At 41.0% G+C, this 26744-nt stretch overlaps 1 protein-coding gene across 1 annotated transcript in view; it reads right to left on the bottom strand.

Annotated features, from left to right (window-relative positions):
• Window positions 1-649: 649 nt before the first annotated feature.
• The window catches only part of fstl4 (follistatin-like 4), a 232505-nt gene continuing 206410 nt past the window's right edge, over window positions 650-26744 (bottom strand). Inside the window, exons 9-16 of the mRNA XM_047607542.1 lie at window positions 26000-26161; window positions 20508-20642; window positions 19943-19969; window positions 18656-18774; window positions 17065-17214; window positions 10997-11104; window positions 3796-3905; window positions 650-3601 (exon numbers count right to left, since the gene is read on the bottom strand). Coding sequence (XP_047463498.1) covers window positions 2899-3601; window positions 3796-3905; window positions 10997-11104; window positions 17065-17214; window positions 18656-18774; window positions 19943-19969; window positions 20508-20642; window positions 26000-26161 — 1514 coding nt within the window. The 3' untranslated portion in view covers window positions 650-2898. The remainder of the gene's footprint in view (window positions 3602-3795; window positions 3906-10996; window positions 11105-17064; window positions 17215-18655; window positions 18775-19942; window positions 19970-20507; window positions 20643-25999; window positions 26162-26744) is intronic.

Below are 26744 nucleotides of genomic sequence, written 5' to 3'. Positions count from 1 at the left end.
TCTGACATGAAACAAACCAGAGTAAAGTCTAATGTAGGTAAATGTCTCAGTGCCAAAATATGCCTAAATGTACCAAAACCTTTCCGTAAAGTGGCACCCAATTTTTTTTTAAATCATGATCAGTATCAAGTTTAAACTCCACTACACATTAAGGAAGTGCAATTTACAAGTATGATAGATCTTGACAACTTTATTTGTACAAAAAAGGTGGTGAATGAGACATTTTCTTTAAGAACTACTAGACCCCTTGATGGTCTACGTCACTGTGACGTCACAACATTAGCTGGAGGCAAAACAGAGGGAAGCTCGAGGCGAACGCTGTCACTTTCAACCACGAGAATGTCGTCTTTCTGTATTTTCTGGTGTCAAAACCAAAAAATTAAAAGATTCTGGATATCATTGTGGGTTAGAATAAACTGTGAACGAAATTACATTAAGTTAATCATTATTTGGGTGATTCTTGTTACAGATTGATGCTAGTGCTAACCGCTAGCTAACACAATGTTAGTTGTAGGTCCAAGCAGAAATTGCATTTACTACGTTACCCTCCACAGTGGTTCCACTTACTTTTTGTAATATCTTTGTTGGAGAGGCTTCACTTGATAAAGACAGACCAGACTTTGTCCCCTCTATGTCCTCCTTTGGTCAAATTGTCCATCCAGTGAGTGAGAGTGTAGGGGTTGCTTCTTTTTAAGATAACACTCACAGTCTCGGGGATTGAGTGTATTTGTATATTCTGTAAAATATGTGTTTTCTTCGTCCATTGTTGCCAAAACAGTCTCTTGAAGTATGCTAACTGGTGTTAACAGGATTTTTTTTGCATCCAGCTAAGCCCCACCCCCTCAAAAAAAACGTCACACTGTTTATAAACTGTGAAGGGATCTATTTGTTGCCGTGTGTGGTTCTTGCTTGAGGCCCATTGTGTTGTTCCCAGATGTGTGTGTCCAAATCATTTGTGTTTCTTTCTGCCAAGAGAAGCTCAGTTTCTTACATTCACTGGTAAAAAAAAAAATAAATAAATTATGTAATATAACGTGGGAAGATTCCAGTTTTCTAACTATATAATTTATTAATCCTTATCCGCGTAAAGTCGAGCGGCGTTTGAAAAGGGTTTCGTAGGAGATTGCAGATTTAGCACAATACCAGAATCAGCCATGCGGAAGAATTCTTCTCCCGACGTGAAAAGATAAAAGTGGAAGAGAGAAAAAAAGCCATTGCCCTTACACTGACACCCATTTCTTCCTAATATGTACGAGCCATAAAGAGAATTCACACGATGAGCGACACGACTGTCAAGAGGCAGGAAAAGCGACAGAGAGATTACGGTTCGAGTAATTTCTGAAAACACTGTCACATCTGCAGAGAAGCTGACATGCTTCCTTTGCCGCTAATGGAGCATTATGATGATTAGTGCAAGTGGAAAAACACAGTTACACACACACACACGACGATGCAGTTCAGCCACAGACGGTAAGTATGCGGCGTTCTGACGTGAAGAGTTGCTGGTGTTTGTTTTTACAGCCTCGAGGTTTCAGTTAGTTTTCAAAAGTAGGCACATTTACAGTCGTTTATGTAATTTGACGAAACAATTCCTGAAAAACAGGAATAATGTTTAAATACAGTACAGGTCTGTTAAAAATGTATCCCTACTTCTGAAACAGGCTGCTGGGCTTTGAAATACAGAACACACACACCGATCAGGCATAACATTATGACCACCTTCCTAATATTGTGTGTGCATGCCTCGCTTGTGGTGACTCATCAGAGAACAGGGTGTATTAGCGGGGGGATTTAGAGGGTCTGGATCATCCTACGAGATACGTGAATTTGATGTTGTCTAGACGGCGAAGCATCTTTCATCTGTTACTAATTACCTCGTGAGAAGCGCCGGTCCGATTCGGAGTTTGATCTTGAGAGGATGCACAAATGCTCACAGCCAAGGAGTCGACGCCGCCTCTGTTTTGGCCTCGGCATATGGGTCAGTGTATAAGCTGGAGTCATTACCCTGAGGGAATCTGCTAAGTGGTATAAGTGGCATTTTCAGGCTTCACAGCACAAGAGCTAGTGCCGCAGGTTCGGAATAAAAGTGAGAGACAGCTGGGGACAGATTATACCGCTGCAAGAGACCGCAGAAGATGTACTTTTAATTTCTGGTGGGGCTTCCTCTGCGACCGAAAACAGCCGTTGTCGGCGGCTAATGGACCGACTGGGCTCTTTGGATAGACAATGTAAATAGAGGGAATACACATGTGCATAAAGCCAACCTCTGCCGGCATGAGAATGAAAGCGTTCAGTGGGAGAATACAGTACAATACTATGACGAGAGGCGAGTAAACGGATGGTGTCGGTAGCTTTTAAGAGGACTCAGAACACGCATACACTAAAGGCAGACAGGACAGAGAGACAGTTTGTGGTGATTATATGCAGCACTGTGAAAACGACAAACATCGTTGAGATAAACAAAAAAAAAAAAAAAATCGGAAAGCTTTTTAGTCTAAAAAAAGTGAGCATTGTGCATAGTTCATAGTTCGTTAATAACCCTCTTCAGGTACCTATTTGCTGTGATAACATGGAAGGAAGTGCAATAATGTACAATTCTGTATAGTTAAGTGCACATAGATCACTGTTGCACTGAACGGCATTGACACTTTCTCCCAATAGAAATATCACAACAAGTTTTCTTAATGTTTTCTCAATTACTCTATTTTTTTAAGTGTACTTTTGTTACAACAAACCCAGCCATGTTTCCCTCGCGCTCAGTCCCAGGGTTGAGTCCACAACTTATGTTCACATAAATCTTAATAATAGGTAATTTGGCCTTCCTCTTTTCCCCCCTAATTCTACGTCTCTTGCTCTTTTATTTTTTTAAATTTTTATTTTATTTTTTTTAATTTTTACTCATACCTCGCCAACCCAGACAACTGTGTTCCCCCTCTTGATATCTGACACCTCGCAGTGCGGCGTCCTCTGTTTGCCGTTCAGGACGAAGAGGGACTCGACCGATGGCGTCACCAGGTACTGTCCGAACAACCCGCTGGAGACCACCACCCTGTTGGGGCCTCCCCACGGCCAAGCTTGGGGGGCCAGGGGCTCTTTGAGGCTCCGGAGAACCTCGGTGCGACCCGACGACAGATCGGCAAACAGCAGGTCCGTGCCTGAGCCCGAGGTGGCCACGACCACGTGCTGGTTGGACTCCGTGAAGGAGGGCTGGAAAACCAGGTCGGAGACAGCCACGGGCTCGTCTACTTCCTGGTTCAGGCCCAGCTCCCCCTGGAACGACACTGTCTGCACCGTGAGCCTCGAGCTCCGCGGGTCCGGCGTCACGATGTAGCGGCCGTCCGGCGACACGAAGGCCTGGCCCGTGACGTTCAGGTTGGGGCCGATCACGGCGTCCGTCACGCTGTCGATGAGGAGCTGGGGCGGCGCTTGGAGGAGGCTCTTGCTCTGGCACTGGATGAAGTAAAAGCCGCTCAGGTGCGTGTAGGCCATGCTGACCGGTATGCAGCTGTAGTTCTTCAGGCTAATGGTCTTGACTCTGTGGAAGGTCTCCAGGTCAATCTTGTGCACCGCCGGCTCGTTTTTGAGGAAGACAAAGGCAAACCTGAACGGACAAAGGTCATAGGAAAGGTTAATAGCCTTTCTAAATTTTTTTGGCCGGCGATTAATACACGTCGGGGGTTCTCATTAGAATTCATTTGCACTTTTCTCGTGTACTTTGGAGAGACAGCTGAGACGAGTGACAGCGCGGTCGCCTGTGATCTGAGGTCAGAGGAGCCTGAACGTGAGCTGCTTTACCTCACGTGTGTGATGATGAGGTTGGTCGGAGGAATGAAGAAGTCGTTCACTCTCTGGAAAGTCGTGCGGATGGCGTGATGCACTTCACCCACGCTGGCTTGTGGAATCACCTGCAAAAAAAAAACGTAAAATATTAAGTCGCATACTTGAATTTCTTAAAGGGCTCCTGAGAAGGGTTTTTAGTGGAGAGAAGAAAGTCTTTAGTTAGTGACACTTCTTAATATTTCTGGTTCATTTTGTTTCATTACTATTATTTTTAATCTTTCTGTTTGTTATAAAATGTGTCTTGGTCAGTTTATCATTGAATTCTGAATTTAGAAAAGGACATTAAAAAACAAAACAAAACAAAAAAAGATATGATGATTTTCATTTTAAAATTCAAAAACTGAAATTGAAATTCAAGGCATTTTTTTCTCCAGTGACGTTTACATTTAACTGATTGTGTGATCAGTGTTTTTATATTCACACTGACGAACATACTGTATGTACCTAAATATATATATATCTATATATATATATATATATCTATATATATATATACATATATATATATATATATACATATATATGTGTGTGTATACGGGGGCATTGATGAACATTATATCACTTTGCCACATCCAAAATGGCGGCGATGTCAGCGTACGATTCAGCGCTCAGTGCGGCATCTCCATATATATGTCTATGGTTTCTGTCTTCTAACGATTTTATTTTTAGAAACATAATGAAAATCAACCACTTTTTAACGTTTTGTTTATCCCTTCTCGACGCTGATAAAGAAAAATGCCTTGAATTTCAATTTGAATTTTAAAATGAAAAAAGCTATTGTAGTTGTACTTGCAGAAATAATCAAAATAAAACATTTCAATCGAATATCTTGCAGATTAATGTGAAAAATGTTATAAAACTTCCTGTAACTACACAAAGTTAATTACAGTCCAATGTGACGCTTTCATTTCAGTTGTTTTAAGGGTCCAACATTGCACTGACACAAGACCATTAAAGACTGAAGGTAGGGACACTTCTAGTAGAGTGTTTTTTTAATATTCTTTAATGCAGAAGTAATTTTTTGTTTGTTTGTTTAAAGGATCCCTGCTTCCTGGTAGTCACCCTGTTTTTATCTTATGCTTGTTGTAGAGGCTGCAGCGTTGCGTCCCTCTAAACAGTGATATATGAACTCACGCAGGCCGAGCTGATAGAAATCTAACTACGTGACTGCATTCAGCAGGAAAACCACACGGACAAGACTTGGACTTCAGCCGTTTGCTCTGAATGTAGCTCCTTTTATTTATAGAACAAGACATAGTAGCTAGTACGAGTCTCTAGGGGCTGATTCATGGAGAATCTGCATGTTTTAAATATATCTGATTCATCTGAGCAGTTGATCTACAGGAATCTGTTTCATTATTCACAACATGATTCTATGTTTTAATTTCTTTTTACTGAGCTCTGTCGACAGATGCATAGTTATATTTTAGCTCTGATACACACACAGGATAGACACCCCTTTTTCCTTTTAAGCTAAACTACTTTCACAACAACACAAACATGCAGCAGGACTAACAAACAAGCAAACAAAATAACAACAAATAAATAAGAAATCTCCCCCACAGACAACCAGTTTTACTGGTTACTGATTCTGACTCTACATTTCTAAAACCCAAACTTTTTGTCTAAAGAGAAAATAGCATCAAATCATAAAGCTGGACACACATTTTTGTTAGTTTAGTAGACATTTGGTTTCACTTTTGCGAATGTGTAAGGGCCGGGTGGTGTGACCAAAAATGTATAATCACGTGTTCACAACATTTTCTACTGGTTGAGAGAGGAACTAATGCAGTAGATTGACTAAGGATGAACTATTTTACTGTGATGACGAGTAAATAATGCAGGGACATTTACAGCTCAAATATAATTTTTTTTTTTTTTTTTTACAATATTACGCTTGCATTGCATTTATATTGAAATTCATATTTAAAATATTTAAACTGCTATGTCTGTGGCGTAAAATTGCAGTGCGACCGGCTACCGTAATGACTGTAGTCTGTGCACAACATTTTTTTCTCATTCATAAAAAGCTAAAACTCGGGACATCTTGGTGGACAGCTTTAGCCGGGGGACAGGTCATCTAAAACTGGGACTGTCCCCAGAAATAGAGGACATCTGTTAAAAAAACAAAAACAAACAAACAACCGACACGGCACCTTTTTTCTAAACTTTCCATCTTCACCACAGTTCACAGTGACACAGTTGCACCATGTGTTTTTGGACGCACTACATTGAAAATGGTCCAGTCTGAAACAGTGTCTTGTGGTGCAGCATTCTGAACACTGTGTAATCAAATACTACTCCAAATATTAAGAATTCATATCATAATGAAACAAAATACCTGTATTCGGTATGAACCCATATACCGCCCAACCCTAGCATGAACTTCAATTTAGATTGCATACTATCACACTGATCACATCAACTGAACTGGTGAATCAGCAGCAAATGAAATCTGCATCAGCCTCGTTATTCAGCATCGGTTTGTTCGTCTAAAGATCCACCAGAACCTGACTGCTAGCTAACAAGACGTGTGCCCCTTTTAGCTCCACAAGAACAGCCTGCTGCTACATCCTGTAAGTGAAATCAACCCTCATACAGTTTGTCACATCTTAACAACGCAGGCGCTCGTTCCGGTGACGTCCCCCATTCATCCTGGAGTGGATAAACATCTACAGTATGTGACCCGAGCCCTGCCTCCCGTCTTGTTCGTTGTCTCAGGATTTGCACGGCTCAGTAAAAGCCCCATCTCTCATGTCACACCTGGCACTGAATCAGCATGTTTCATAAAGTGCAGTCATGCAGTCAGTGAAGTGCATTCGGGGCCTGTCTCTGCCCGTGACACGAGCTTCATCACGTACGGCCGCGTGATCGGGTCACGGCCAAGGACGAGGTGAGGACGTCTTAAAAGCAAACTTCTGCCACTTCCAGACTTCTTTTCTTTCTCCTTCTGCAGCCTTTTCAGGTCCTAGGTTTGTACCTAAATGTAGCAAATGTTGCAAGTGTAAAATCTGTTTTGACGTCTACGCCCACACCACTGAAGCTAAACCTCTACCTGAATAAAAAATAAAAAAACGCAATTTAAGTTGTTACTTTTGGCTGCGACGCTCCTCAGAAGTGGTCTCTCTTTTTTCCCCCACCGCTCCCGAACATCTCATCTCATTTTTAACAAAGCAGATCGGCCCGTTTCCTCCTCTCCTCTCCCGCTCGCGAGACATGAAAAGACTCCTCGTTAACAAAAAGTCATTACAACAGTTCCAGAACACAATGACGGGAAGTTAATGAGGTTCAATGCGCTATCACTCATGTATTATTAGGCAGCTGCTGTGGTCTGCAGGTGCTCTCGACAAAAAGGGGAAGCCGGCGGCATTAAGTTATCGCTCATCCTTGGGTTTCATATCCACACACTCAGCACACGAGGCCCAATTGAGTTTGGCTCTGGCCCTCACGCCTCGCTGGCCGGCCTAATACCTGAGGGGGATTTCTGTTCTCACTGAGTAGCTTTTGCCTTTCAACAGCATTCACTCCGCGCAGGGATTGAGTATTTTTTAATTTCCCATCCAGCTCCCGTACTTCAAGATGAGATGGGATTCCTCGCGCGCTCCTGTGTATTTGTCATTCAGGAAAAACCTTACAAGGCATTTTAATATGACCTCGTGCGGCGCATGATGAACGACTACGGCGATTGGCTTTTCTTATATACTCATCTCGCCGCTCCTGGGGAGCAGTAAAGCTTTTTATGGATCCCTTGGAAGACTCAGAGGCTCCAGATCAATGTCTGATGCAGAATTTAAGTGAATAATTTGTGTTTTACTCCCCAAAGCATTCATCATAAATCTGAACATGTATACCCGCTGATAAATAGACCAGAGATTCACGTCAAGTTCTTTCAATGTGAAACATCTTTTTTTTTTCAAACAGCGGCGTAAATTGAGCCGTACCAAGCATGAAATAAAGGCAAACGCCTTCTGATTTCATTCCTCCTCCCTTCAGAAGCAGAACTGTTACAAATCGCCTCTGAAAAACGTCTTTATCTTTCTCTCTTTTTCTTATTTTGGGCCGTTAATAAAACACCACCAAATGAGGAAAATCTGCAAAGTGTCACAACGTCGTCCAGGACTGATGATGTCAAATGACGCCACTTTCGAAAAAGAAACGTCAACTCAAACAGAGTCAAATTAGTTCTTAGCGTGGACATTTTGAGCTGTACAGACATAATGATTTGTCGGTTGATTTTTTGCCAGCAATTTAAGAACATAAAACAGATTCCATGTGAATGGTTGCATTCACCGTTTTTTGCATTGTTGCACTTTTTCAAATAGTGATGATGAAAGTATAAGCTGTGTAAATAGAGAGGACAGGAAATTAGAGAGGGAAGAAAAACACAAGACGTCAGAATTTCTACAGTCAGTAGCAGCTCGACATGAGTTCAACCTGGTACTTGAACAAAGACTGTATTTATTACAAAAAACCCATTGTGACGTCACGCACTGGGCCGAAGTGGGCAGAGCTTGCGGTCTCCACGTTCGATGAGCTTTGCTCCGCCCACACTCTGATACTCCAAATATGGAGATGGGGGACGTGTCATGTCAGACACTGAGACCCGCCCACCCAACTCTCCGCTACCTGTTAGCTCAGGCTAACACCTGTCACTCAAAGCTGGAACACCCTTAATTATGAAGAATTTTAAACTTCCCCTGGTACATTTGTCATGAATAGTGAAATAAACTATTGAGACCGTTTTTTGTACCAGGCTGTAAAAATGTTTAATAATGCTGTAAAGTTGGACTTTTTAACATGGGGGTCTATGGGGATTTTCTCAGCCTCTAGTGGCCACTCGATGAACTGCAGTTTTTTACACTTCTGCATAGGCTTCGACCTGGAGATTTACCGCTTGTATTTGACCAGTTTGTCAGTTTGCTACAACTCACTGGACTTTATTGACATTCTCTCTTTCCTACATTGCTGCTAGTCTCTTCCTTCCTGTACCTATGTCACTTAAAAAGAGCTAAATCTGATTAAACAAAATAGGAAATACAGGTTTTCTTAGATTCCTGTTTTGACAAACTCCCGTACTAATGTTTTAGAACATTTGGAGATGACAATGGAGAAAACAAATGGGAAACACAAAGAAAACCAATGTGAGTTAAACATCAGCTCTACGGACCGACTGTGTGAAAGGGCGCGTCTCACTCCGCCCGGACACAGATCCCTCCATTTGTCTTCTCAAACGAAAGAGACCGCGAGCCGTCCACAAACGTGCTCAAACACAACACACACAGAGGTGGAACGCACACCTACACACAGTCATACACCTACGAGCGCCCAAAGAGAGAGGCGCGCTCAGGCGCACGTAATGATCCGCTGAGGCGAAGCGAGGCCTCCGGCTGCTGCTGAACAGGTCAATTACTTTCAGTCCAAATGATGATGACATTATCAGATCATTTATTTGTGGTGTGATCCACGTGGCCTCCGATCCATTACGTGGTTTCCCCGCAATTGCATTTTTGATTGATTCATGCCCTGCTCACTAATTATTCATTACTTCTGAACGACTGCTGCAGGAAAGCGCGTGTGTGGGGTGGAGGGGGAAATGAACACAATGGAGAATATAAAAATATGTTTTCTGTCATTCACCTGCAAAAAAAAAGGGGAGAAAAAAAATAAAAACGTCATTCGGATCTACTCTAATATTACGAGGTGAAAACCATTAAACACCTTTGCGTGAAATTTTCAGAGCATAATCAACACGAGTGCGGCCATTAGCATCATTAGCTTCGACGGCTCCACAGAAGCAAATTATACACCTGTACACTGAAACCATGCAGGTTATAAATCAGCGGAAAACTGTGAAATCCCACACACACAGGTGGTCGTCTGCTCACCACTTTGTGCTGCCAAAGCCGTAGTAGTGGCGCCTTCACGTCCAAACAAATCTCTTTTAAAAAAAAAAAAAAAAAGTGTAAATAAATGATAGCGTAGCACGAACGCTTCACACCATCACCAGGAGCAAGTGTTATTTATAGAACCATTTGACCGTTAACACAAGCGCTGATTAAATATTAAAAAATCATATTAAACCACTCGTGTTCCAAACGGATACCGAGGACGTGGCGGAAAAAAAAAAAAAAAAAAAAAAAAAAAAAATCATTTAAGCATTCAATTTTCCCAATAAAAAACGGAAAAGATCCGCACTAGAATAATAAATCTAAGTGTATCATCCCTCTGCAGCGCTAATGAATAGGCGCAGCACGTAATTATAACAGGATCCTTCTTCCCTCCGCTTCCCTCCAGTGGGAGGAAGCAGAACAATAAACATGTTTGTGTCTTTACAGACATTACAATGCGATCCCTCTGTGGCGTTACTCACGGCAGCGTCCTGCACCGAATAAATACCGGCCCTTTAAAAAAAAAAACAGCATCACACGTCTCCCACGGATACCAGCTCCAGGTCCCTTCCCTCCACCCTCCATCTCCTCGCATCCTTTTTCCTCCTCCTCCTCCCTCACGTCACCCAATCCCCAAAGGTGGATTAGATACAGCCACACCTGTGATCATTTCTCATTTGTGAAGCCTCCAACACCAGCGGTCCAAAGGGACGCCGGGCGCAAGGCGACGGCGCCGCACCTGCGAATTGCTGTTTTTTTTCTGTTTTTTTTTTTTTTTTTTTTGGTAAACGCTCTAAAACATACATAGATTAGATGTTGTCACGTAAGCAGGGATGTAGGTACGGAGCTAAATTAGCTGCGAGGCGACTTTCTCCTTTCCACACATCATATAGATGAGATTCTCCCAGGAAAATAATCCCTCTTTAGAGTTCACAAATACACTCAGATGTAGAAATAAGACGATGCTAAAGAGGCGTTTTACTGCTGCTCTGAGATTATTTATGCAGATTTATGTAAAATAATCACCAGCCTGATTTGAAAAAAAAAAAAAAATGAAACCGTAAGAGACGATGTTCCTCAATCAACAAATCTGATCAGATTGTGGTGTTGGAGTTTTATGTGTAAACTCCCCAGGAAAAAAAAAATGGTTAAAGAGGTTTAAGAAACTAAACACTCAGTCGTCTTGTTTCTGTTTAGCTGTGCAGTGCAGCTTCACGGAGAACTGTTTGGCTTGTCTTTGAAAGGGAAACAAAGTGCTTCACACTTACCTGAAGCGTTGGGTGCGTTTTGTCCATATCCCCCCACGTCAGGACCCAAACCTGGTCGTGGGATTTGTCGTAGAGCATCTTCACTGGAAACGGATCTGTCGCTACTGCCTGAAGATATAAAAACATATAAAAAATACATTAGAATAAGTTTTTATTAAGTCCAGGTGGTGGTAACATGCAGAGAAATACACTGTTATTTTTGTTTTTTGGGGCCATTTATTAGATTTTTTTTTCTAAAGCCTTTAACAGGAAGAATATATCTATATATCTATATAACTGTGTTATTTGGGGCTGTTGAACCTGGAAGATTGAAAGATGGTTATGAAGCGCAGGCTATCTCCTCGTCAGCACTGTTCCAGAAAATTGCTTCTACAATTTTGGAAATGTGAGAAACCAGGGGGCTAGGAAATGTGTTAGATTTAGAAAAGAGTAGATTCCTTATGGCAAATAGAGAGCGGTCATTTTACAAAATCTGGCAACCAGTAGTAAATTATTAAGAGGCTGAAGTGATTTGGTTAATGTTTGATGTCATTCATTGTGTCTTTTCTTTTCATATTTCTTCTTTGTTTGTATATTTGTTGTTGCCGTTGCTTTATCACTAATAAAGAGGCTGAATAAATTGACTTTTCAAAGGTTTCAGGAAGTAACTCCGGCCATTTTTTAATCAGAAATAGGTTCGTTCTGAACCTAAAATGTTGGTCCCAAGAACAAGATCCCAGTTCAAACTGAACAGTAGTGGGTTGTGTGATAAACCTGCAATAAGATGTGTTTTTCCCGGCCGTCGATATAAACATTTGCTGACTTTCAACAACAAATTTCTATCCGAGAAAAGTGAATGCAGAATGGGTTTTGCCATCTACAAGATCAGGACCTGTAGTGGAAATCTGTCTGTTTGCTACAGAGGGTAGTAACACCAGTCTTGCAACGACGTTTACAACAACATGTCTCTGATTGGTTGTAGGACTATCCAATTACATGCATCTATATTGGTTAATGAAATCCAAATGGCGTGTTACTAGAGTCGTATTCTGGTCTGACTACACCAGGCTAAGAAATAAACCAAAAAAATGAATTGCCTAATAAATAAAATCAGCAGAAATCAATATTTTGGGAGTAGAAATAATACCAAATTTACAAATAACAAGTTGTAGAAATTATTTAGCATGGATTATTGTGTTTCAATAGTAGAGCTTTTATCGTATCTGATAAATATCAAGCGAAAGAGGAAAAAAAGGGTCGACAAGGAGAAGAGGGAGCAAGATGGAAGAGGTGGGCGAGGTGGGGATATACTCCGCCTCAGATCTGCTGGAATGTCAACAACAAGGAATAACACAATCCATTACCCTGCTTTTGGCCCGGTGGACCGGGGAGCTGCTGACACCCTCACCAGTGGAGCGAGACCACGAGCTCTGTGTTCAGTAATGGGAGGTCCAGCCCTCTGCTCTGCACTGGTCAGCCGAGTGTCAACTCAGCATGTGCCTATGTACGGGGCCGGGAGGCAATGGAGTTTTAAATCTAAGGTTGGAGGTGGGGGCAATGTAGGTTTTATGTATAGACTGTATATAAATATGGACAACATGTCCCCAAAAGGAGTTTAAAAAAAGACAACTGGACTTGTAGAGTTCTGAGAAGACGTTTCGCCACCCGTCTGAGTAGCTACTTGGATGAAACATCTTCTCAAAATTCAACAAGTCCATTTGCCTTTTTTTTTTTTAATGTCTTTTGGATCTGCCATGACCTGGATGACTGCAAACTACCTCCACCAGTTACAAAGAAATGTTGGTTTATACACTGTACTTGTTATTTATTATTTATTTCCCAAATTCTCACATTCCAATGGGAAAATGTCAGCTTATAAACTTACACTTTATACACTTGTTATATATATTTTTGTGTATTTTTATGTGTTTGAGTGGTTGGCATGGCAACTAGTAGCCATCATGTTGTCACACCCTGTTTATATAGTGTCAAATAACTAAAACCTCAGAATGGACACTTGAACATACAATAGCATTACATTAACTTACTAAAATGAAAAAAAAAAATTGATGTGTATTTTAGTTTGGCCCAAGTCCCGCCCACTAACATGGAGGGGGTGGAGTTTATATGACCTATGCTGCACCCCGTCACCAGGGGGAGCTCTACTTGCTTTGGCTTCACTTTTGAGAAGCTGTTACATCGTTCATCTTACTACAGTTTAGGGTTTTATGCAAGTATAAATAAACGTCTGTGTTCTTAGAGTTGTTCCTTTTTGTCCTAAGGAAAAAAAAAATCTATCAAATCACTTTCAAACCTATTTTTTGTTGAACATTTAGATCGCAAATTCTTGCCCTGGACATTCTTTTGCTGATTAAAATGACAACAACCCACAGACTGGTAGTTCATTGACTGTAATGGTGTTTCTGTTTTCTCTGGTTTTGTTGCCTTTTTGTCTCTACCCTCTCAGCACTAACCAACCAGAGACTTAACTTAAATGTGAGTTAACGTAAACCTGATTCAATTTTAATACAGAATCTACACGGGAGCTGCTGTTAAACCATAAATCCCCATCCATGTAGCTGACTACAGCTTAGTTGCGATTGGATGTTCAGGTGTCTGGTTGCCTAGGTAACCCTCTTGGTGGCGGCGTTTCTCAGCATCATCACGCTGTATTTGAGAAGAAAATAGCGTCGACTAGCTAGTTGGTTACCCTGATGCTCTAAGCCTGTTATCAGAAGATTCCTTATGTTCCTTATGTTTTAGGAAATATCAGAGTTTGTTTCATACATCATCTAGTTTCTTTCTGTACAGATGCTGTAGATATAACAGTCTGAGGTGAGCAGACATCAAAAGTACAAGAACTCTACAAAGAATTGATGATGTACTGTTTGTGTTAGCTGATCTCCTGATGTAACCTGAGAGTATTTAGCACATCGGCGCTAAGGAGGACCCATTGCATCCCTCAGGAAAACCCAGAATCTCTTTACTCCCTGGGACATTTAGCATTTTCTGAATAGTTTGCACATAAATGCTCAAATGGGCTCACTGACAAGATGAAGCACAATGAAATTCTGAATGGTGACCAGTGAATGCCACCTCTCACTGACTCACTGCAGCCTCAAAAGGAGACACAACAGTAAGTTTAAAGCGGGTACAAAACCAGAGGTTTTTGCCATCTGCCGTTCCGTTTAATTAGCTGATGTGCCGTTTGTTTTCAGACCCAGTGGGAGGCTTAGCCGGCACAGGTCACACGCATCAGAGTCAAGGTTAGAGAGATAACAAGGGTGTTGTTTCCTTTGCTTGGAACAGCATGAAAAGCCATGATAGCCTTTAATGTTGTAGCTTCTCCACGTGTTTACAGCTTTCATGACGCGTCTGCTGGGAATTACCAGAAGTACCTGAAGAGTGAAGGGTACAGAAGAGTTTGGAAGTGTTTCGGAAAAGGTGCACGCGACAGCGTTTCCCAATCGTAGGCAAAATAATGGAGTAAAATACAACAATTTGGGCTTTTCCTGGAGTCAAACATCTGTTTTAACCTCCCTGTTTTGACTAGATGATATTTAGGAGACTTCTATTCCCAACAGAGACCAAAACTTTGCTGATCATATTTTTTTTTTTTGGTAAGATGACGCTGCTGTACCGTACAAACAAAAAAAAGGTGCTTTCCTTCTTTCTTTTCTCAAAATGTGGTGATTCAGCATTATTTCTTTCACTATTAAACACAGACCTGTTCCATTTCCCTTGTTCCTGACCGCTGCGTTTCTTATCTGTGAGAATAATAAATGCATCATCACGACTCCGGCAATAATAAATTAAAGCTGCTGGGCTGTTTACGCGCTCTCTCTCTTGTCAGTCGATAAAGCGTATTCTTGCATCTTCACTCGTGTTTTAGGAGGAGCTCCTGAAAAAAAAAGGGCCTTGAGATAACAACGAAAGAAAAGTAAAGCAACAAAAAAAAACACAGATGATGCATTAACCTCCTGCACCCAGAGGCTGGAGAGGTTCTTCCAGAGAGTGAGAGGGCGATGAAGAGTGGGGGAAGCAGTTTTAAAGTGGTGGATGGAATGAAAGAGGAAAAGAGGGAAGCTGATGGGTCAAAACACTGAATGATATGACCTGAACTTTAAGTGTCGTGAGGATTTCTCCCAGTGCACTAAAACAATAACAAACAGGCATCGGTGATAAAAAATGAACAGGTAAATAATGTCAGAAATGTCTCGGTGGAATTTGTTGTATAAATATCTCATACATGTTCCCTTCCTCCTATTAAACTGTTTGTTAATAATGTTTCCACGCTGCTACGTCCACCATCTCATTCTCTCTTCTCAACACTCTTTGCTCATCTCCCGGCTCCTTCTCCTTGACTTAGGCCTATTTCCTCCCGTCCTGCTCCTCAGTATAAATGATGCTGACCCTGGGAAGGACCCCTGAGGGATTTAGTCTCTAAACAGCCGTTACAGGTAAGATAAATGGCGAGGCAGCGAGCACCCACCTGGGCACCATATTGTTTCAACTGCTTGAGGTGCATTTGATGTATTTTTTTTTCCTTTGCATGCGGCTACTTCAGAAGTGCGGATGCAAACATGAGGTGAGCCTACCTCACAGTGTGATGATGTCTGACACGCGGCCAAACACCGGGGCCTGAATGTTTATCGACGAAATGCACATTTGCGAGATGTTGATGTAAAATGTATTGGTTTTAAATGTCCTAAATGAACAGCGGGGACTTGCGCCCTCTTCTTCTGCTGAAACACCAACGTAAGAAATAAGCAGTTTTTACCCTGTCTGGCTAGCTAGCATCATAACGTAACCGACTTAATTTAACCCTTCATGGGGAGAGGAACCATATTTGGTCACTTCCATGCACATGTGCCTCTCATGGAGGTTTAGTAGCAGGTGGTTTTCTCCCAGAGAAGATCAAGGAAACATCCTCAGGTCAAATCAGCATAACTGATTTATTCTGTACCACAAAGAAGTGGCTTGATCTTGTCTAATGTGAACATGTGTTTGTTGACATGAGCCTGAATCAGCACTTATGCTTTAATGGTGTATCACTAGTAACGTTAATAGAGATATCAGACCGGGCCTTGTTGTGACCTCGTTTGGAGAGTTACACTATCTTTATTCCTGCAATTTGATGCAGTCTCAATTTGTAAAGTAGTTGGACTGACATTTCAGGCTTGTTATTTATCATTCCATTACCAAACTAACATCGCTCTTACTACCCGTGGCCTCTAGCTTGAATTAGCAGGTTTAACCCTTTAAAAGTGAACTCATTCAAACATTTGGAAATTCAAGTGTTATTGTAGTAGATGTTTTCACTTTTATGAAGAGATTAAGATTAATGAATTTACCATAAATGGTTCCTTGCACCATAAAGCTGGGGGTCTGTGGAGGTAACGCAGGGCAAGGTCGCAAAATCTTTGGTTGATTAGACATTTTTCTATGTTTATTTTTTAATTTCCCTTCACAAATTTAAATGTCTTTAAATACACATTAACATGAATCCAACATAATTTAGTAAAGGGATAAATGGAGGCATCACTTGCACACAGAGCACCACACTAGACCTGTCAATCTAAGCCTCCAGCACACAGTAGGCCCCGCCCCTATCACTGCTGAGCCAATCACCTTAGCCGAGAGCTTATTGAGTCCCCAGGTGAAATCCCAGAAGCACTCTGCAATATTAGCAGAAGAGAAGCTAACAGTACATGGCATAAATATATATATATATGTTTATGTCAGTTATTTACGAAAGTTCATTTAAAATAATAATAATAAAAAAATATTTGAACCTGTGCATTATGTGAATAGCTTAATATTGAATGCAAAATGATAATAATATATATTTATAGGCACTAGGCCGAGTTTAATATAGAACAAATATAGTAGGTGGGAGGTCCCTTTGAGCTCCTTGGTTGGACATAAAGGGTTAAAAAGACTGAAACCTACTAAACATCATCCCTTATGCAAACGGAAGATTCAAAATGTCAGCCGCTAACTTGGAAGATGAATCATTTCCGAGACGTCGTGAGACCTTTGGCGTGTCGTGACCGGCCTGCGCGATAAGCCGCTCCGCACCCACCCACCTGCACCACCTTCTGCGCCTGAATATCAACGACCAGCAGTCGACTCTGGAGGGGCTGGGTCACGTAGATGTACTTGTCCCGGACGTTCACCGCCGAGGACCACACGCAGCGCTGGGGCGACACCCCCTCACCTTTAGGGCACATCTCCTCCTGGGAAGAACCAACAGAGGAGGACGGAGGGGGATGGAGAGAGGAGGGTAAAGGGTGGAAGAGGTCGGTAAAGTTGTTGCAGTTTTTACTCCACAAATGATTAAGGATAAGAAGCAATTTATTATTAATTCTTTCTTTTTTTTCTTCTACCTTTTGTGATTAACTAAAAGCTGCCATGGACAGATGTGTGGAGAACAAATGTAGGATGATGATGAAACCACTGGCTCTTTTAATTACCGACTGTATATTTTTTTTTTGGAAAAAGCTTTAAATACGAGCCAAATTATTTTTCCACCTTTGCGCAGCTTTTCCTTGATGAAGGACTTAATTAATTACAGCTTTAAAAGCAATTCGACCAACAATTTCACCATTTGTTGCTACATATTATCATAATGTCGGGTTTGAACATATTCAATGATGATGATGCTTTCAAAGCAAAGCGTCGTACTGATATAGCTTCAGTAGGAATTAAGAGAAAACCAGCATTTCCATTCTAAATGTTTAGCTTGACTCAGACTGTGCTGACAAGACACTTACGCACGGACTTGCACTATAAAATCATTAATACACAGGCGTAGAGGTAATGCTTCAAGAGGTCTCACCTCTTCTCAATCTCACCAAAGTGCAGAAACGGTTGTTTATGTGCCTTATTGAGTTTGTATCGATCCCTAATACAATTACAGGCGCCTGTAAAAACCCAAATCCCTCAGAGGAACAAGCAACTTCTACCACGTAAAGCCCCCGGCTCCGGGATGTGGACGTTCTCCAGTGGATTAAAAGCCCCGGGGTACGTGGTATAGACCCTATACATCGTTGTTGCGAGTGGTTGACTAATGGACACGAGTAATCCCATTACATTTAGTGAGGCGAGGAGTCACACTGTGACAACAGGGAGGAGGGAGAGGAACGGGGCGAAAGGAAGGACGGCCTTGATTTTAGTGGAAATTTGCTTCCACTTTGACTGAATAACTTCAGTCTAGAGATGATTCACTCTACATTCAATGAACTGGGGTTTTAATTGATAGTTGTTTTTGTCCCCGTCACGGTTTAATTGACACCCTTTATTAGGTGAGATGCTCACAGCATTGGACCTGATGTGATGACCACACGCCACCCTTCATAATAATAATAATAGTAATAGTAATTATTCCTTTATTGATCCCTCATGGGTGAATTGTATTTTATTCTTTATGATGCTATGATTTGAAATACCACAGGTTTACCACAAAATATCGGTATCGGATCGGTATTGCCGATACCAGCCTGATTTTTACCCAGTATCGGATTACAAATGAGATCACATGGTATCGAACTAGTTTTCAACACTATTAAGTGAAACTTAAAGGGAGCTTGAAGCAGGTAACTCATTAACTAAAGGGCCTTTGTTTTGTTTTTTTTGCTTTTTTTTTTTCATTCCACTATATAATTCGCGTCCACTTACGTATGTAGCCACAATCCTCTCCGTCCGCTTCATGTGTCTCCGTATTTCGCATTCACTCGGCTGAAGAACGGTGATTCCCTCGTCAGAAAACACGTAGAACATGTTCCCCACACTCAACCCTGGAGGATGAGACGGGAGGTTAGAAGTACGTGGATAAAACGGGTTCTTATAATGCAACACGTTGAGAATATTTCCTTAGTGGGGACGGGCAGCGTATGCAAGAGGCGACACATCCACAGTCTACTGTAGCAACAGGTATTAAATTAAAAGCACTGACTGCATCAGTCAAGTAATGTCAGTATATAATCTGCTTGGTGTAAACGGCTCCTGATTTGTTAGCAGGGATCTTAGTCTCATGCTATTACTGCCGTCAGGAGATGATAAGCAAATGAAGTTTGCACAAACATTAGGAAGATGTAGACAAAAAACTGTGGCTGTTAGATATTATTTTCTGCACTGATGATGTCAGAAACGTACGGAGCCCCGAATGGGACATGGGGGAGAAAAAATAAATAAATAAATATCGATAAACTTCTGCGAGATCTCACCAAATTCTTTGTGTTTTTAACACTATCTGCTGAAAAGTCTTTTTAGATGTCTGTCACTAATATCAAAGCTGTGCCTACTATGACACAGTGTTTTAATATCTTTGTATTTTACACCCAGGACAAAATAAAACTCAGTAAACTTCTCCCACTCCGTTGTCGTGTTTGTTTTGTTTTCATTCTGAGCATGAATTACCCAGAAGAACATTGCTATTGGTGTAAAAAGTTTGTCTTTTTTTATTTATTTATGTCCCTTAGGGGGCTCCGTAGCTTGTGCACCACCCAACATACTGTGTGGTCTCTGACAAAACACTGACACATAAAGACATATGCACGAAGACAGAAAGAAGTATTTGCTTACACCGCACTCTAAACCACACCTCTGTGGTCGACTTCATGTGGAGGTGATGTATATAAACACATATTAGATTCTTATTAAACTCTAAGCAGTGAGCCAGTTACTTGTGGCCACCACTCCACGGATATGTGGTATTATACATAAAAAAAAAAAAAACTGCACAACTGTTTTCCTGCCTCAGGAGATCTGAAATAACACATAAGAGAAGCATGCAAGCAAAAGGATGAAAGACCCTGGGCATGCAAACGTGGAAAGCAGGACATAAAGAAAAGTTTTCCTGGGGACAAAAGTCGTAAACATCCAACCGCAGACCCCGGAGACTCACAAAACACGTCCACACACATTTTCTTATTCATGAAAAACACAAATGCACGTATTTATTACCTTCTTCTCTCCACAGAATGTTTGCGACTGCAGGAATCGGCCGTTGAGCAATCGTGAGGAAAATGAGGGAAAAGATTAATTCACGCTACGGAATAGAGTGCTGCGATTTCTCTCATGCCATGTCAAGACAAAACATATTTGACAGCTACAAAATGTTCCTCACTGCCGTTGACAGGTCTATATTTTCTCCAAAATCAAGAGATCACTCGTCTCGAGAGAAGACAAGGCATCGATTATTCTGTTAAATCTCCACTGGCCCGATAAGCCCCTTTCTAGGCTGCGATCGTTAGCTCGTCAAAAATGATGCAATAGGATGAAAGGCCCAATATCAAAGAAATATAACAGCAGTGGCTTAATTGTTCCAAACTTTGTGTTTCGAGACGGGTAGAAGCCTCAACACTGTTTAGCATTATGACAACAGTCAAAAAATCACAGACAGAAAGAAACCACAGGCTAAAAGAGCCTAAAACTAAAGCAAAAATGTTCCTCAGTGACAACCGTCCACCAACAACACTTTAATAATTTCTCTCAGAGACATGATTTGTGAAGTTACTGCAGGACTTACGAGTCTTCTTGGCCGAATCCTCGACAAACAGAGAGGAGATGTCCTCGTCCACCCCCACTTCGTTTTTGGCGATGCAGGTGTAAGCCCCGGTGTCTTCGTACCGGACGCTGCCGATAAAAAGCTCGCTGCCATTAGCTAGGAGACAGAAGAAGAAGAAGAAGAAGAAGAATCAGAGGAAGGTCTGCCTATGCCAGGTCTGTGGGGGAAAGACATTTGGATAAAATAACTTCCACTTGCATCTCGTGACCTCGTTTGTTCTTTCGTTATTGGCTAAAATAATTTAACTGCTAGCAGAGCAGTGAGTCCAACTCTTGTCGACCGTGACCAAGTCTGGTGTGGACATTTTTGTCCCTGGAGCCGCGATAAACTCTAGAATTGCTGCTGCTGCTTTAAGGAGACGGAGGAAAATAAACAGTGGCTCAAAGACTCAGGCTGGTTTTAGGTTGTATTTAGTTGAGTAAGAAAAGAAAAAAAAGATACAAATAGATATAAATCTTACTGCATTTCAGATAGTTGAGTTTATGTTGGAGGAAATTCGGCTGCATTATCATCAACTTGGAGGATGTAGTTTGTGGTGCGTTGTATTTAACACAGAAATTATACAAATGTGTCAGCACAACACAAAACAAATCAATAGTACTACAAACCACCGTCTCCAAAATGATGATGTTCAGCTAAAACCTTTAAAAAAAATTACTCTTTCTGTTTGGTTTCTTAACATGATTAGTAGAAAGTCTTAAAATAAAAAATAACCTTGACACATATCGATCTAAATATCGATAGTATCGATACCAAGGCCAGTATCGGTTCGATACTAGCGCGATGAGATCAGTTTCTCTTCTATACATCCAGTAAATTAATGAGCCAACATTTCTCTCTCTGAGCAGTTTTTATATTTATTATTACATTGTTGCTTATTTTTACCTTTTTAGCTGAACTGCTACTGAGTTTATGTTCCAGTGTTGTTGTGTTGTTTGCATTGTTATATTTATATTTTTGTTATATTGTTCCTTTTTCTTATCACTTTTTTTCCTCTAAAATAACTGTATTTAGAAAAAGTGAATTATTTAAGTTTTATACTGTTAAATTGTTTGATATTGTAATTTATTTGCCTAAATATTTGTCCTGTATTTTATCATAATCTACAGGGAAAATTATGAAGTTATTCAATGATCACGACGATTTCAAGAAAATTTTTTTTGGTAATGCTCGCTATGTATTTACTTGGTATCAGATCGATACCAAAATTCCCAGTATCGCCTACCCCTAGTATCAACATCGTATTTGCAAGTCTGCAAATTTTTATATTTAATTTTTTTTTTTTAGCACATGCTTTATAACAGTTGTACGTCTCAGGCTGCGGTGGCTGCAGCCGATGTCGGTCATCTGAGCCGAGCTCTCTGATGTTTGCCGTAGCGTCCAGCTCTGTGATGTACAGCTGCACTCTGATCCTCCCTGTGGAACTCCATCGACCACACGGCTCGCGTGTGTCACGTAGGAGCTCTCAAAGGTCGTCTTGTGAAGGAGGACATTAAAGAAAGATTTAGTTTTCATCCCTCTCTCTCCCTCTCTCTGTGTCTATTGGAGTAACTATAGCAACCGCGCTCTGTTACACTCATCTTCCTCCACTTTCAGACTATTGTGTGTAACATTTGTCTTGCTTTAGAACCCGTGATTATATGAACGGCTCAACTCATTTCTGCACGAAGATCTATCTCCACCTCCTAATTTACGTCGACCCTTCTTGTAAAATAACACATTACAGATGTCGACTTTTCGCATTAGCGAAATGTATTTTGGATGCTGATAATGATTCTCTTTTATCAGAGGAAGAGTGCGTAACGCTTTGAAGTGAAAACTGCCTTACAGCGGGGCCTTTATCCGACGAGACACCACTCGTAATTCATAATTACGTTCTGATCAGTGCTTATTAAAAATCTGAATCAACCGCTCATTAGTCTCGAAATGCTTTTGTTCCCTCCGTTCGTGGCACTTTCTAGACAAAGATTTCTTTTTCACGTCGAGTACAATGTATTCCCTTAAACTATTCCTCACGCCGTAGATGGATTACTGCATAGGTGAACAGGACACGTCACCTGACTCAGCAGCTCCTTTTAGCTCTCCTGAGCTTTAAAGCACATTATACCACACTGCTGTAGTACGTTTTCTCAGTCCACCACCTACACTTGGGGTTAGTGTCATGCTGCAGAATGGGTTTAGGGTTCTTTAATGTAACACACCGAACATAATCACCAACTTTAGAACTTCATATTGCATGTAGCTTAACCTCCTGAGACCTGAGCTTTTGTTTAGTATGCATTTTTAACTTTTTTAGAAGTTCTTTTATTAGGGATTAATAGAACGTAAGAAGTGTAAAAACTAAGCATCATGTTTGAACAGGAAGTGGTTTTGGGAAAAAAATTATAAGATAATGAAGTCCCAACGTCCTCAATCGAGTACTTGCTAATTAGCGAATTGTTACTATATTAAACTGGAAGAGTTAAAAAACATAAATAGAAGTTTTGTAGATTGACACACCAACTAGTATCTAGCTATGAGGATAAAGGTTTAAATGAAGTAGAATTAAGCTTCCACAAGCCTGAAACTTAACGTCCCCATATGAGGACGCGGGGTCTCAGGAGGTAAAAAATGACCAAGTATGGAAAGTATTGAAAGGCTTGGAATTTGGTCTGGAAAAGTATGGAAAACGAAAACTAGTGGATGGAAAAATATTCATGTTTCCAAGACTGAAAACTATGAATATCCAGTTTCACTGATGCTTGGACAGACAGGTGATGACCAACACGACTTTGTTTTATGATTTATTCATTTATTTTTGTATTTGACGTGTTAAAAAGTATTTTAATACTTTTTTGATGTTTACGAATGCCAGTGAGAATGCAAAGTCTTTTGTAACATCGGGTTATTTCAGCTGTTTATGTGCAACAATAAAAAAAAACAGAACTGAATTTATCTTTAACTCAGTTGTATGAGCTACATTACCTAGCTATAATCTTCTAGAAATCATTTGGTGACATAACTGCATATATATTCAGAACAGTTATTCCATAACTTATTTACATGATGCACAACTATTTACTTAAATGCCCTTTTTTTGTCTGGAAATTGGGGTCTGGAAAAAGTATGGAACTTTGAAATTTCTTTGAACGCTGGTGCTGGGAAAGGCTGCCGTCTGCCATAAGATGATTTGAAGGACTGCAAATGCAGCTTGAAGTAATCAGGTGATTAACTAGAAAAGTGACAACAAAGGTAATAAAACACGGCTTTGTAGTCAGAGAAAAGTACAGTATGACATGTCGACGTATCCCTGTTCCCCTCAGTTTATGGTTCAGCACCACAAAAAGTTTCATTTGCTGAGCAGCACAAAAAATTTTCTGCAACTTCTTGTCCTCTGGAGGACACCTAGGGGGACTGGAGTCCATCCCAGCTGTCACTGGGCAAGAGGTGGGGTGCACCCTGGACAGGTGTCCAGTCTATCTCAGGGCTAACGCAGAGGAAAACAACCATTCACACCTACGGCTGGTTTAGAATCTGTGCTGTAATGTGGGAGCCCAAGAAGGTCTGAGGATGTACCAATTGTGGAGCTCGTGGCAGAGGTGCCAGAGGTGCCAAATATCACACCTTGGGCTCCATGGGGGTCAGTTGCCATGGAGAATAATCCCCTGGTTGCTTGAGAGGAAGCATTAACATCTCGCACCTTGGGCATCATTCTTATGCGGGATTGGTGGTTTTGCACAAACTGGTCCCACCACTATTGGTCAAATGTGTAGAGAGGGGCTTATTTTACATGCATATATTATCAGTGATTATTATCAGTGCAATCAATCAGTCAAACTTTCTTTATATAGCACTACGTTGTTGTAAAACGTTTGATCAGCATTGTACGCATGTGATGTGGAAATTTGATTCAGTTTTGCGAAAAAAAAACACAACAAAAACCTGTAAATCTACACTAGTTAAGCTATTTTCTTACTCCATTGCCAAAGTGTTTTCAGGAAGTTATCGCTTTGAGGGAGGGCTCCTGCTCACTGCCCACATTAGTTGGTAAATCTGGAGCTGCAGACGCTGCAGTGTTTATGTGCTGGTGAACCTTGCAGAACCTCCCTTGTTTGAGTGTCGGCGGGTTGATAACAGGCTATTACCATAGGCAATGACCCACACATAGCCAATAAACTCTCCCTTAATGAGAACTAGGCCATAAAAAGGAAAGTCGTACTCCTTCCTGCTCCTTCTCCTATATTGAGTGCAATAACAACAACAACGAGAAAAAAAAACAAAACCTTCTTCTTGCCCAGATAAGTAGCTGCCACCTCCTGTCACACAGTATATTTCGTTTTATCTTCACTCTCTTGATCTCTTACCTCTTTCCCTTCTAAAGAATGAGTTTGTCTGAATTGCTGGAAGAGCAAAAACATGTTGAAATGTAGCAGTAAATACAGTGAGACCGGGAAAAATGTGGATTATCAGATCAAATTAAGGACAATTAGACTCGACAATGATCAATACAAACTAGTATGGATTTGTAAAAGTGGATTAACATCAGTTTCATTTAGTTTATGGTCATTTCAGTTGAATGTAGCTAAATAAAAGATGCTAATGCTAAGAGCTTTACTGAGAAGTAACGCTAGCTATACAATACTGTAGCGTTAAAACGGTGACGCTTATTGTTTTATTGTTATTTATTGTTGGAACTGAAATGGTTACTGTCGGCTGTAACTACACCAAAACAACCTCCACAAACTTATCTGACAGCCCTCCAGAACGTAACTTAAGAAGTAACTTAAGGTTTGACTTTATCAGAAGAAATACAGCATAAATTAGTATTACCTGACACTAAATGAGAACCACAACTGGATTCCAGTTGTTTCTTGTAATGCAGCGATCCACTTCTCTGTTCTTGTAAAAATATATCTCTGACTGTTTTTCAAATCTGTTGGTTCAGTCAATTGCACAACAATCTTCGCATTTTTTATGATTAATTTCACAATATAGACGCTTTTAAAGCCTATGATTCAAGCCAACGCTGCTAATCTCCATGCTCAGCTGTCACTTTTTGCCACTCAGTGGCCGTAACCATGGAGACTTCACTGGCTATGACGTCACGTGTATTATACCCTCTATAAAATGGACTGTGGAGTCCCCCAAGGTTCTATTTTAGGTCCAACACTTTTTAATCTTTACGTTCATTTCATCACTTTGGTAGCACAACCGTTGCTGAGTTTTCCAAAACAACAGACAAAAAACTACTTTAGCTTATAAAAAGACCAGCTCGATTTCAACAGTTTCATTGTTTACATGCATTGGGTTTGTATATACAGATTTATGCAGCGTCGGGCATACTGCAGGGCTGCTGGTATGTAACACTGCAATACAACAACAGCGCACCAACGAGAAGTGACACACTGTTATCTGCGAAAAAAAGGCACAGTATGCTGACAGCACTATACCCAAACTAATCAAAGAGTCCTCACCTATGAGAGAGAGCTGTTTGGAGGATCTGGGCAGCAGATCCATGCCGTTCTTCAGCCAGAGGAGTTTGGGATTGGGGATGCCGTCGGCGTGGCAGTGAAGACTGGCAGAGACGCCAGGCTCCTGGGCCTGCGTCTCTGGATAGACCAGGATCACCGGAGGGACTGGACGCACAAACACAAACAGAGAAAAAGAAAAAACAAAGAGCAGAAAGAGAGAGAGAGAGAGAGAAAAAAAATAATTACACACTGTTTCATGGTAGACTGTAAGTCCCGGGGGAATGTAACACAAACACCCACACACGCAGTGGGCAGAGAGGAATTTGTCTCACCCCAGCGTGGAATATATTCACAAATAACAAGAATCCAAGAGCTCTGTGGCAGCTTTATTATAGCTCGAGTCCTGCATGAAATAGATGTTGGACGTATCTGCCACTTACTTCCTCCTCTGGGGAGAAGGCCACATATGAAAGTGGAGAAATCGAGAGGGGAACATGAAACATGAGGTAATAGTTTACATGAACAGGTAAGATTTTTGGATTAAGATAAACAGCAACGTTGGAGCATCTGCCAAATCCTGACAGCACCTTCTTCCTGCTCCAGTGATCACCTGGTATCTCTGTTTTATTGTTTTCTTTCCCTAAAGTGAGATATTTGATCAATGTGAAATACCTGTTTACTAGGGGTGTGAAAAATATCGATATGGCAATATATCGCGATAGTTTGTCTCCCGATACAATATCGATTT

The sequence above is a fragment of the Mugil cephalus genome, chromosome 15 (genome assembly GCF_022458985.1).
Source record: "Mugil cephalus isolate CIBA_MC_2020 chromosome 15, CIBA_Mcephalus_1.1, whole genome shotgun sequence".
Taxonomy (NCBI): Eukaryota; Metazoa; Chordata; class Actinopteri; order Mugiliformes; family Mugilidae; genus Mugil; species Mugil cephalus.
Note: the sequence above shows the minus strand (reverse complement) of the source record. Positions and strands in the feature narration are given on the sequence as shown.